Source organism: Meleagris gallopavo, chromosome 11 (genome assembly GCF_000146605.3).
Source record: "Meleagris gallopavo isolate NT-WF06-2002-E0010 breed Aviagen turkey brand Nicholas breeding stock chromosome 11, Turkey_5.1, whole genome shotgun sequence".
Taxonomy (NCBI): domain Eukaryota; kingdom Metazoa; phylum Chordata; class Aves; order Galliformes; family Phasianidae; genus Meleagris; species Meleagris gallopavo.
The window spans coordinates 4,136,609-4,150,368 of NC_015021.2; the positions used below are offsets into that span (position 1 = coordinate 4,136,609).

Consider the following 13,760-nt stretch of genomic DNA (forward strand, 5'->3'; position numbering starts at 1 on the left):
AAAAAAAAAAGCACCAACCACACACCCTGGGGATTCCTACATGTTAGAAGCTATGGTCCAGTTAAGCTAGATTCTCACTTACTCTCTTCCAAAGGTTTTCAAAACCATGCAGATCAATACAGCAAATCTCAGATTAAAATAACATTCTCACACTCAAGGCAGAGAGCCCAAGGCTCCCTCAATTTTATGTAGTCACAGTGTAATTTCAGCATGTTGTAACAATACTCTCCCAGAATATAAAGATGGTGTTTCCGTACATTCAGATAATGTTGCTCTACATCCCATTAGCAGAAGTATTCCACTTCTACCCAAAAGAAATCAGTTTACAAGCAAATCTACAGAAATCTCTAACCAAACCTAAAGCTGAATTCTTGGTGTATAGTTTCAGAAGTTGTAAAGAACACAGTTCTAAATTAAGCAGGATGTGAAGAAGCAATGAAGTACAGTCTAGCCCCTTCTGCCATCTAATGGCAGATACCTAGAAGACATCATGCTTTCTACTTGGGGACTTTTAAATGAATGAAAATAAGCCTCCTTTTCATCTGTATGCTACCAGAAGTGATGTTTTAAAATAAATTTGCTCGCAATTATATTCTTAGCAACAACAAAACAAATAAATCACACATTCCATTTTGAAAAAGAAGAACCACATATACTTACTTTTTTCCTGTCCAGTCGTGGTGCCACTCTGCTATCCTGAGAATCTGATTGATTGATTTCTGGATTAGTATCCAGTAGTCTTTGCATGGCTCGATCACGATCAAAAGCAGTTACATAAAACAGCATTTGTCGGGTATCAAATGGAAAGAAAAATGGGCTGCAAAGAGCATTGGATTAATTAGCTAGGATTCAACTACCATTTATGGCTAGAACAAATGCAGTATGCCTGAAGCTAACGTTTTACTAGATATTAGTAAAAGCAACCTCCCAAATGGTTTTGTGGTGATGCTCGTGAGAAAGTCTAGAGATTAAATATTAATATGGAATGTTTTGAAAAATCTAGGAAAAATTTAAACTCTTCTAGAAAAAAACAGTAACAAATTCTCAAATGCCATGGCTATTAAAAGACTGTATAGCTTTACTTTTACTTGTTAGAGCCTGTTTTACAGTTAGTAAATCTAAATCACATAAAAGATCTTAAGAATGTGGCTTGAGCTCCTGTATTTGGAGAAGGAAAAAAGTTGCCCAAACCATACATCTGCATTTAGTTTAAGTTATGCAGCACAGGTGTAACATTCATCCAAGTGCCACATGACTTGTAAGATTTCTGTTCCTTTTACTTTCCCACAGTACTTTCAAAAGTATAACACATCCTGTACTTGGGCTGCCCAGTTAAGAGGTCTACTGAATTAAAATTAGACATACTATATTGTAAGTCATTCATACCATGTTTTTCCAAGTTCTGTCAGCCATGTGGGTATGTTTCCTGTCATAATTACCAGTGGATCTTGAAGCTGTCTGTTTGCTTTTGCTGTCAGTTTACTGTTGATAAATTCTGAAGTTGGAATAATCTCCTTGCATATTGCATTCTGTGATAATTAGAGAACATTTCTAGTTGAAGAAATGCTGGGAAATCAAACAAGTCTTTTTACAGACTTCATGCTTCTAATTATCTTATTACAGGAATAAAAAGTTTCACTGTCATTTTGGTCATGCGGGTCATACAGAGCCTGATTCGTGAAAGAGACTGAGCAGACTTCTACTACACATTTTCTTTTCAGGAATAATGTTACCATTTAATTTAAGGAAAGAAAAAAAACGCGTTCAACACACTGCAGAGAAGATAAGGCTGGCCATATGAAAATATAGCTTTCATCTTACTTTTTTTGTGTGGTTGAGGGTAGGTGACAAATTTAATGTATTTATGGACAGTTGCTTATATCAAGATGAAAGATTTTAAGTGCTCTACTCACATCATACAAATAATACCAGTATCGACTGATAGCATGTAAAACTCTCAAAAGAAGAATAACATCTAATGAAGGATCTTCAAATGTTATGTTTTCAGGAGGAGTAGATATGAGGTAAACTTCTAAAGGATTCAATACTGAAGGGCATACACCATCTAGCAGGAGAAAAGAAAAATTGTTATCAAAACTTAATAGTTAGAAGTGTTCATAACTTGTTTTGAAGAAACTTAAGTAGTTTTAGTCATTTATATTCACTCAGACACACTTCCATTAGACAATTCCAATTACATCTTTTAGTTTTAATATGCACATTCATACAAGCTTATGTGTTTATTTTAAAACTTATGCTTTAGAAAAAAAAAACGGTGCCCAACACTCTTCCTCCCCATTCTTTCAGCAATTTCACAGAAATATTACCTCAGCAACATACTCACCATGCCACAATTCATCATGTTTTTTAGAATTCCTAGGTGAGGTTTTTGTGGGAGCAGTTTGAGCTCTTCCTCTTTTACCACCAACGCAGTCTTTGTTACCATCTTCATCCTCCCGTACAGGTTTGTACCTAAAATGTAATTTAAGTTTCTATTAAGATGGCTTTGGTTTGTTTTTGTTTTTTTACTTACAAGGAAACAGTTGCAGAACTTAGTTGATTAAATTACTGTTAATTTACTTCTGTGACAGCTAAAAGCAGAAAGGTAAGAAACTCACAAGTAAATTAGTTACATTCAAGTTTTATTTATGCATACATTTCTCTCAAACTGGAAAAGTTGTCCTTCCTCTAGCAAACTTACCAAATGGTATGTGTTTTTGTCCAAATCCCAGCTCTTCCTAATGGGTTGCTTTCATCATCAGTTGATTCCCTCTCCTCCTCAGCTTGCAAACTGTACAGCTTAACTGCTTGATACACAGTCATATTATATGGTAGCAAGTGATCCCCAATGTAAAACTGCAATCTATGTCTCACATTCCCTGAATTTAAGAATTGAGCAGCCTGAACAAAGCAAAACAAAGAACCACACAAGTTAGGAAAATTTGTTACTAGCTTCTCTTTGAAGTTTTCCGCACACCATCCTCTCTCCTTCCCCAATGGGAAAGCTTACCAAAGATTCATCTATTTCTTCATCTGACCCATCATCATCACTATCCTCATCATCTTCTCTAACTCTTCCATAACCTGAGGCAAGAGCAGGAAAAAAGCACTTATTTGTTTTAACAGGAAATGTCTTTTTGTACTCTTAAGTACTCCACTGTCTAAAACAGTTCCAAAATACATATAAATATATAAGAGTCACACACTTTAGAACAAATCTCAGTGTCAACATTCACAAACTCACATTATAGCCAATCTGACAGTCAACTCAATTATATTTCTGTAATTATTTAGATGGAATTGTTTTCAAGCAGGAAAAGTTTGCCTCATGAAGTGGTAGGTTTATTTCCAGCCTTGCTTTACCCTCCTGTGAACGAGATACATTTACAGGTACCTCACACTTTCTTCAATAGAATTCTCACAGGTTTCTACAGACTCAACACTACTAACAATAGGGACTATCCTAAGAAACAAGTTACCCCCCTCAACTATATAAAGATATTGATACCTCTAACAACAAGATATCTTTCAATGGCTTGAACCAAAGCCAGAGGATCAATCTTCACAGGTCCACCCTTCCACTGTTTCACATTAGCACAGTCTGGATGTCTTTGCAGCTGACATTTTAACTGATGTGTATTGAAGAATTTTAAAGCTTGGGATCCTCTGTTAAGAGAAAAACTCAAAATAATTTATGAAAAAAGTTGCCACAAAGAATCTATTAATAATAACTGCATTAAAAAAGGTTTATACATGCATTTAAGAATTCACTTGTCCAGATGATATTTCAGTCTATTACTCTAAAAACATGCTATTAAGATTTAGATCAACAGATTAAGGGTTTAACAGTATAAGAACTCCAGAATCTAAATTGGCCAGAGTCTTATTTCCAAAGGAATCTGCATGGATTAAGAGAAAGCCCAGTCTGAGGTCCGATCACAGTATGGCCTACTGAGCATCACTGATGTGTGAAGTTTTTCAGTGGTCAAAGAATTTTAGAGCTGTGTTGACCTACAATGCAATAAGGAGAAGAACCAGGGATGGAGAATGCAAGCATTTCACTCTCATGAGTTTTAATAAGTTAAAGAGAAATTGAAAGCTTGTTTTCCTTCCTAAATATAGTTCACAGATTCCATTTCACCATGCAAACTGTCAATACTTGTGCTAACTAGTCCTATACACAAACATCTCATCTTGGACTGCTTCTATTTCCAGGTACTAGCAAAAGCCTAACTCAAAGTTTCCAATGACAGAACACACACTAAGACTAGCCAGTCAATCAGCGCTGTTGTAGTCTGGCTTTCCATGGTTAGCTTTAAAAGAAGCAGAATTTTGAATGACTGGCAATTTCAACTTCCATAGTTATTCCATTTTTTTATATAAACAGCATATATATTGGGAAGCACTGCAAATAGCCTGTGCTCTGTAGTCTTATGAAAGCTAACATAAAGGTCCTGAAGTATTAGAAACAACGATGCATGCATTCAATTCCATGTTTGTTTTTCAAATAGTTTCACAAAAATCAAGTGCTGAACTTCAGAGTACATCACATTAAAACCTATAATGCGATGCTCAGAAAGATCTATTGTAATTGAGATCTTATCACAGTTATTGATTAAAAACCACCACTATTTTCTACACTCCTCCCTTAGTAGTCAAAAAGAATATGCCTACCAAAATTCATCTTTTTCAATAGCTATTCTCATAAATACTTTCAGACTTGCAATACTGAAATGACTTACTAGATTCTATACAACAAAAGAAACTGTTGATTTACTATGGAAAATTACTGAAATCAGAGAAATAGGCCTTCAGTAGTTCAAGTCTTACTAGGAACACAACTGGATTCTAAATTTAATTTATATTACGAAAGAGGGCACATCTAGTTATTTTAAATTATGGTGACAGCTAACTGTTACCATTCAACTACTTCTACTGCCTCTCAGGAGAACAGAACCTCTCTGAATAATCAAGTTGAACACAGTAATGCAAATCCACAGCAGTTTACTGCTTCACTAAAAATATCAGTGTTAGCAAAACAGAAATTATTCCTTCCAGCATTGGCTACAAGTGCAAGGAAGACGTGAATTTTTAAATTGAAGAGACTGCTTCCAACCTGAGCCTAACAGGAAGAAGTTTTTTAAGATGTCAAGCAAAGATGTAGATACAACCTCTCTTATTTTGAACAAGATCAGAATACCTCCATTACCTAGTGTTGAAACAAAGTTCAGAAAACAAAAGTTTCCAACAAAACCGTTACCTGAGCATTAATCCTTACCTGCTCCCTGTTCCATTTCCACTGGGGAAGTCATGCACTTTCACTGGAAACTGCTCCATCTGACTGAGGCAATTATTCATTTTATGGACTAATGCCAACAAAGGTGCATTTTCTAATGGCTCTAATCTTCCAAGGGGTTCCTCTCCAGGAAGCTAGAATATATTCAAATGTTTTAGTTACAAGTTTGAATTAATTAATCGTAAGCAACTTACACCACTTTTGTTCACAAAAGAGGTGAAAATTCAGTGCTCTCACTTCAAGTATCAGTATCAGAACAGCTAGATGACAGTACATATATATATATATGAAAGACGTCTCCAGAATGCACTTCTCACTCTTACTACTCTAGTCTAGAATTAATAGCCCTGCAGATTTGAAGCATTCATCCTTAACCCCGAGCAGGAAGCTTCACTGAGACTGTAGTTACCTACTTTTTCCACTTCCACTTTTAATTTCTTACTGTAAAGGCAAGGCAATCTAGTTTCCTGCAATATTTAGGACTAAAGAGAGCAAAAGTGATTGGGATCACTACCTGAACTCTTTTCATATCAACTTAAAGTCAGGAACAACCTTTAAATTGTTCAAGACCCAGACAACTGACCATCTTCTCCCATCCCCTAGCTGGGTGACAATGCCTAATTACAAGGTATTTTAAAGAATTCATGACTTAGAAAGACAGAGAACCATGTAAAAGTTATAACATTATAGAGCTTTGCTGCAAACAAATAATTCCATATGCACTCCCACCATCTTTGAGTCAAGGTCCTTGCTGAACCTCTCAGATAGAGAAAAACAACCATAAATGCCAAAACAAAAAAAACTTACTGGAGAGGAGAAAAATACATGAAGAAATCTTTTCAATCTGATATCCCTGCTTACAGCATCTTTCTCACTTTTAGATGTCAAATAAAGCAGCAGTTGTTTCACAAATCCACTATGCTGGATTTCAAATGAGGAGACGTCAGACTCCGAGACAATGCTACGGATTTCTACAAGGCACTCTGTTCCACCATCCACCTGAAGAATATGAAGACAGTGTTTTACTACCCAAGTAATAAGGGTTTAAGAAATACTATTTCTCTTCTACAGCATAGAACAGCTCTAAAAAAGCTAAGGACTTTCTTTTAGTAGCGCAATACAAGTAATGAGCAAATAAACTAGGATAAGTAACTTCTTTATTCAAGGAGGAAGATTACAGGCAACTATATTTTCCCTTTTTAAAAGAAAGGCAGGATTCCATTTGTCTCAAATTCATGAGCTCCAAACAAAATACAAAGATCTAAAACATACTGATACAGATTTTGATCAGCGACCACGTGGAAGTCAAGAAAGTAAAGTTTTATTTAATAATTATTTCTAAGGTCAAAGCACATAACTCAAATGTTCAGCTACTTCAGAAGTTACAGGTTTAGACTATTTGTTAAGTACCACAACTGTCTGAGATGTCAGGCTCAAAATTCTTGAGATAATAGATTTGGCCTCATCTGCATCATTTCTTGTATTTGCTTTCAACAAAATACCACTGCCCTCCCCATACACTCTGTCTAAAGTTTGATTACAAACTGTTCTCCCCAGGTAGAAAAGCAATCTTGAACACTCAACTACAGAATTTCTGAATTTGGAGGCAAACACTAGAAGCAAAAAAGAACCAGAGCATACCATTATTAAGCTAGTTTTTATAAGTCATATGCCAGTAGTTAAACGGTAATTTAAAAAAAAAAAAAACAAAAACAAGCAAGCCAGTTCAAGTTTAGAAACACTTAAAACACTGCCCACATTGTCTAAAATAGCCAGCTTTTCTTCCTCTAGAATCACAGCTTCCTCCTAAACACTTCCATCACTTCCACTCCCACTCAACCCCTTCAAACAAGTCTGCCACTTCTAACCTGGAGGTTAAGTTGTTCAGTTGCAGTGCAAAGTCTCTGTAATACATTTAGTGCAGGATTGCTTCCATCCATGTTTTCCGAACTAAAATAACGGTCTACAAATTTATGGGCTTGCTCCTTAATCCAACCCTTAATTTTTTCTCTGTAATAAAACATAAAAGCATTGATCACATTAGTATTTGCATATTTCAGCAATACAAGTAAACACAGCCAGAGTACTACTTCCCTTATGTTTAGCAGCAAAAAAGTTTCCCCTCTTACTAATTACAGTAAATATATTCTCTCTGCTAATTACTTCTTGCACTATTTTTCCAAGTTCTCCAATTGTTTTTACAGCACATTATTACACACTATTAAGAGGCTATTCTTTTTCCTCAACTTATCATAGAATCCTTGAATGGTTTGGAAACAACCCTGGAATATCATCTACTCCACAGGAAAAGACATCTTCCACTAGAAAAGGTTGTTCAAAGCTCCGTCTAACCCAAATCTGAATACCTTCAGTGATGATCCATCCACAGTCTTTTCACTGTTCTCTGAGGATTATTTTAGCAACATTTGTTCCCAAACACCTTTGATGCGCTACCTGCTTATATGACAACTTATAAGAAAGTGGCTGCATCTCAAATACAGGTTCATATTAGAAGCATTTTGACTTGTGTACCTGTTATTGGAAATTGTATCCTTGGAAGCAGCTCTTGCAAGACCACTTACACCTGCTGTTCGTGCTGGTTCAATGTTATTACTGTTAGACTGTGTACTTAATCTTCCCCATGTTTTAGGATTCAAACTTGCTAAGAAGGAAGATTTAGGAGATTGAGTAGTTGTAGGACTTTTTGCTGAAAAAAAAAAAAAAGGATTACAATGATCTCCTAGAATCAACAGTTTTACTGCAGCTAGCATTAATGCATTAAGTAGCACTGTCAATAAGTTTACTACAAAAGGAATCCAAGTCATAAAGAATATTTTACCTTGATTGTCTACTTTGTCATCATCTCTTGGAGGAGAATATTTTGGTCTCCTTGGCCCCCGTTTTGGCAGTCTTTTTCTCTTTAGAACATCACTCAGTCGTCTGCCCAAATTTAGAAACAAAGTTGCATGATTCCATGAATTCTGTAAGTTCTATGATTCAGCACATTCATAAGCATAAGGATAGAAGAGATCCCAACCCAAAACAAGGAGGGCGCAACAGAAAAACAGACTACAGGAGAAGGAGTCTCAACTCTTAATTTACTGGGAAGGACAAAGCAATTATTCCAGCTAGAAGAAAAGCACTTGACTTGCTGTCACTCTTCTACTACAGGTAACCAAACACAGGAGTACCACTAGGTAAAAACATGAAAATAATACGGAGCCTTTGTCTAGTTATTCATTTATTCAAATGCACTTCATACAAAAAAACAATACAAATTCTTGAACAAACAGCAAAAGAATTCACTTGCCTGTCCCCTCAATAATAACTTAAGAATGACTCTTCCCTCCAGTCCCCAGCAGAAAGCAACCACCACTATGGCAAGTATTCCTTTGAAAGAATCACTGTTCTCAGGAGTTACATGAGACTACAGCTGTTGCTCTTGGCATTCTGCAGTCTCCCACCAAAAAGCATGGATTGTTTCATATCATTACATCACAACTATCAGGTCACTAGTTTTTCTTTATTTGCTTTTTTCTTGAAAAAAAAAGTATAAAATGAATTAAAGCTTCCAGATGATATCTTCATTCTATTTTTAAGGGAAAATATCACAGCCAAATACAGCTGATACTGTAGCAGCCCACATCAGTTAAGATTTTTCTCAAAGAAAAAAAAAAAACACATTTGCACACAACACACAGTGCACTTACCCCTGTGGGCTTAGATCCAAAGAATCCTCCCGGCTGTGCTGTAAGCTGGGAGAGCCCAGATCTGCAGCTGCATTAGTGGCAGCAGTGGCTGTTCCAGTACTTATAGTTGTAGTGGTACCCAGCGTTCCTGATCCATTAGTGCATACTTTTGGTGGGCTCGTTAGCAAAGCCTCAGATTCCGCTAAGTTTTTCACTTGATGCATCACTCCTTCAAAAAGGAAGAAATCTTTATGCTTAGTATTTTATTTAGGGCTTTGGGGAAAGAGGGTACAGAACATAAAGGTAGGTAAAAGGCTTCTGTCTCTTCAAACAACTTCTAACCTCTATTATGAGGTTTCTGCAACATTTGCATAAGCATATACACACACTAAGTTTATTTGCAGCAGTTGCACACAATTTTAAAAGCAGATTAATCTTATTATAGAATAAGTTAATCTACACTTTTTTTTTTTTAAATGACAGTTACAGGTAAGGCAACTAAAAAGTATGGAGACTGAGGGAATTCCTGCTCAACATTCATTAGCTCTGTCCAGTAGGACTACCCATGTAATTTCCATCAGACTTCTTCAGTCTAAATATAAGTTCTAACATTATTAGCCTGTACAAACATGTTTCAGATTCAAAAAGCCACATCTGTCTCTCCTTCAGAGCATTGATCAACATACAATGATACCTTGCACAGATTTGCCTTATTATGCAAGTAAGATATTAATGTTACAATTTGGGAGAGAAGCATTCACAAACACACACCCCAGAATACTAACTAGTAAGGAGAACAGAGAGGGAAAGAAAGCAAGGATTACCTTCTCTTCTGAAGTAAACACTAAAAATGTCAGGTAGCTTTTGCATTAAGATTTCTGCCATCTGCAGGGCTCCAACTACTATCTTAAGGTCTTGACTTGACAGCATGGAGGCAATATGACTACAATAGACAATACAGCAGATAATTTATTAGAATCAGGTTTGTCTTTTTTTGATAGCAAAGCCACTTCATCTTGCACACACTGTTAGCACTATTCCGGTATACAAGCAAGTTTCATAGCACTTTCGTAAAAGCTATACATAGGTGAGAGAGCTTTAAGTCACTAAGTCACTTTTCCCACAAGGCATAGAACAGTTTTCCTTCCCTTCAAAGAAACCAGAACTTGGTACAACCTTTTTATTTTCTGATTGCAGCCTTCTGCCTTGACCCCTAAACTAGCAGTATATCAAGCGGGGGATGTTTCATAAATAGAACATAAATTGCCAGTAGAATGATATAAAGCCTGTTACTGTTCACATCCTATTACTTCAAAGTCATCTCAACTTCAGAAAACCTTGCGGGTAAGTTTAGAACTCAGTGAAACAATATTAGACATAAATAGCAGTGTAAGCAATCGGTTTCTAATATGAAAAACTTAGTTAACACCAACTGCAAAATCTAAGATTAGTCAAGTTCCTGAAGAACTACAGAGCCTCAGACTTAGAAAAACATACAATTAAAAGAAGAATTAAAAATTACAATTTCTTTGTGAGAAAAGATGAGTCAATAATTGATCAGATTTGACTTGTAAGCGCCAAATAAGTTCCATTCACAATTTTTCATGAACTCACCTTGACACAGCATGGTTTTTCAGCACATCCTTCAGGAGTTCAGCATCAGCAAAATAAATTATTCTAAGTATTGCTCTAAGGCACTTGTGTCTAACAGCAGGTCCAGCTGAAGAACTATACACTTCATAAAGAACACCAAACAGTGTTTTGATAAAGGATTTTGCCAATTCTGGGTCTTCTTTCATTAGTTGTGCTCGAGCATCATCCTTCTTCAATTCTGAATGTCCACCTGCGTGAGAAGTTATGCAATAAATCACTGCACAGTTCTCTGCATCTTTACTCTGATGAGTTAGTTGTCTGCTATTTTTTGGGAGGGGTTGTTTTTTTGTTTTTGATTTTAAAAAAAGAATGAATTAGTTGACATCTTTAATTGATTTTATTTTAACAACCAGAAGTAAAACTGACAGCAAGAACATAGCTATAAATTCTTCCAACAATTTTTTAATTCAATTTTTTAATTTATTTCTGAGCCCTAATAGAAAGCCCCAATCTTCATCAAAAAAAGCCATACAAAACTCTGTCAGAAGACTCCACCCATGAGCCACCCTCCTCCAAATTTAACACATTCTCAATCCCCTGGAAAAGCCTGTATGAATACTTTTGATTTTTGCTGCAAGCTTGCCTTCAGTTTATTCAGAAGAATTTGATGCTTCATAGAAACAAGAAAACTATTAGCCAAGTAACTACCATGACATTTAGCATAAAACAGCCATAACTAGAAATGTCAGATGTATCATAAGCTATACTCACTAGTGTTTGTATTGGCTAAAGGGTTTGGTTTCCGCTGAATGGCACGTGCTGTTCCAGTATCCTCATTTATTTGCTGCATAGAGTTAAAATCAATAGTATAGACACGTCCAAGTGTCGACAGACTTATCTCATCCTCACCAACCTGATGAGCTGCCTAAAAACAAAGAGTTTAAAGTTAAGGATACTCTAACAAATGTAAATCTATATGAAGGTGGGGAAACAGATAGCACAGTAGGAAAAAACAATGACTGACTGAAATACAATAAGAGCAGTGATTAAGCATTCAGCAGTTACCTGTCACTGAATACCCAGACAGTGCAATATTACCCCTCACGCATTTCTTATTCAATCAAGACTGATATTTTCAAAACCATAAAGAAAGTGCTGAATACAGCTGCACACACGTTCAAAGATCACCCCCATGTAAACAATTACAATTACTACCTCTATTATTCGACTATCAATCCTGTTATAGGGATGCCAGAGACCCCTGTCATCTCGCCATTGCCATATCGCACCATCTGTATTTTGTGCATTTCCTTTCTTTAGCATAGTATCAACAGCAAATATCCCCTCTTTTGGCAGACAAGGCATCAGTTCACTGGAAAGAACATGAAAACAATGTTTTACTACAAGTTCGAGCTGAATACTGAGTTACAAAAGAGTTATGGAGTTTAATAAACAACTAGACTGAAACTTAAAACTGTATAACTTACCAGATAAGAGAAGTAAGCTCATAGAGTTCTTGAGGACTTCGTGGAACAAGGTCAATTTGTTCTTGACAACTCCCATTTGAGGCTCCACAAAGGAGAAAGTGAAGTGTTTCTGCAATGTCTACAGAATTGTTATTATTGAGACCATTCATATCAGTATGAAGACTACAGTTTGTACTGGACACTACACAAAAGAAATAGTCACTGCCCTAAGCAAACAGACAGAAGAGAGAAGGACAAAAGCCCTCTCTTCAGACATCACAAGAATGTTTGTTGTCCGAAATAGGGTTTTGGTGCGCTTTTTTGTTTGTCCCACCCTGGCCTTTAAGAGGCATCTTGCTGGGAAGATAGGAGGGGATATCACTAAACATACATGGCAGGGAAGAAAGGATGAGAACATACAGAGTAATTGAAATCACAAGTCAAAATTCACAAAATGGAAAGAAAGAAATAACTGGGGACAAAACCAGTAACAATTTTTTTCCCCCCCATGTTTTCCCTTAGAAGAAAGTCCTGACATCACATTTCCCCATCCAGTAAAGATTATAAGAAGAATGATTCAGCTTAAGTTGAAATAAAAGCAACTCGTGCAGCTAATGCAGACTTAAAAAAAAAACATCAGGTGAACACTTCAGCAAAAACAGCTAGAGAAAGGAAAGGGGAAAAATAAACAACTACTCTCTATGACATTAACTAAACTTAGTATCCTAGGGAAAGCATAACAAGAGAAAAAGAACAATACTTGTTTAACCAAGTGCACAGAATTCCCAACTGACCATAGCCACAAACTTAAGTAGGCCCCCAAAAATATGAAAAAACAACTCACTTTGCTTCATAAGTTGGACTGCAAGCGTTGGACAATTGGAACACATCAAGGAAAACATGCGCACCACCATGATGAACATTCCTGAGCTCAGGATAGGAGGTGTCACTACCAAAAGTTGCTGGATGTTTGTTAACAAGTCCTTGGAAGCAACCTGCTGCAGCAAGTTCTTTAGGAGCAAACAAAAATCAAACGTTAGTCTGATTTTCAAAGGTAAGCCCTTAGAAATGGAAGAAAGGCAGAAAGAAGCCAAAAAAAAAACCCCATTAAAAAAAAACTTACCTCCTCATGCTGGAAATTGTCTACCAGCCGTGCAAAACAGAGACAAGTGCTTTCAACAGACTTTTTGTCCTATTAAAAGAAAAAAGTATTCCCTTAAACAGTTTTAACATACATGAAATTAAGCTGTTATTGACACATACATAAAACTTCTTAAAGGCCAACTAGATCACATTTAACACGTATTACATGTTTTACCATATGCTACAGTTCTGAATCCTAAGTATATTTATACAATCTAAATTGATCTCATAATATGCCTTGAATCTCTCATGCTGCCTGGAAAGCGTCTCACACTTTCCACATAAATACATTTCAGGACATTTACAGATTAGTAAATAGGTGTCTATTATCCTTTTCTGGATTCTGCAGAGAGGAAACAAAATGAAGGTCTATGAATTCACAGTGACAGAAGACACAGACTAACCAGACATGAAGGGTATAGTTCTACAAAATGCATAAAGACTGTAGCTTGAGATCATGCAGTGCAGCCAAGTTACCAAATCCAAACAAGATAATAAGAACTGCTCTAGAAACAACTAGTTAAGACTTCAGATGGGAATTAGGTTTCAGTGAATGAGATGGAGGAAAAAAAA

The 13,760-nt window shown here is 36.2% G+C and overlaps 1 protein-coding gene across 2 annotated transcripts; it reads right to left on the reverse strand.

The window, feature by feature from the left end:
- Nucleotides 1-603: 603 nt before the first annotated feature.
- On the reverse strand, nt 604-13,271 carry TRIP12 (thyroid hormone receptor interactor 12). 2 transcript variants are annotated; one of them, XM_019618944.2, is made up of 20 exons: nt 13,168-13,271; nt 12,889-13,054; nt 12,066-12,183; nt 11,794-11,950; nt 11,350-11,503; nt 10,600-10,828; nt 9,810-9,928; nt 9,007-9,214; nt 8,136-8,236; nt 7,829-8,003; nt 7,165-7,306; nt 6,104-6,295; nt 5,279-5,430; nt 3,509-3,666; nt 3,011-3,084; nt 2,702-2,901; nt 2,345-2,472; nt 1,914-2,065; nt 1,387-1,529; nt 604-817 (listed from the first exon to the last, which is right to left on the reverse strand). In XM_019618944.2, exons 2-20 carry the CDS (start codon nt 12,965-12,967, stop codon nt 619-621), a joined length of 2,880 nt encoding a protein of 959 aa, XP_019474489.1. In that variant the 5' UTR covers nt 12,968-13,054; nt 13,168-13,271; the 3' UTR covers nt 604-618. The 2 variants fall into 2 exon arrangements, with proteins under 2 accessions (XP_019474489.1, XP_019474488.1); XM_019618943.2 differs by having other exon boundaries at nt 3,509-3,681.
- Nucleotides 13,272-13,760: the final 489 nt, after the last annotated feature.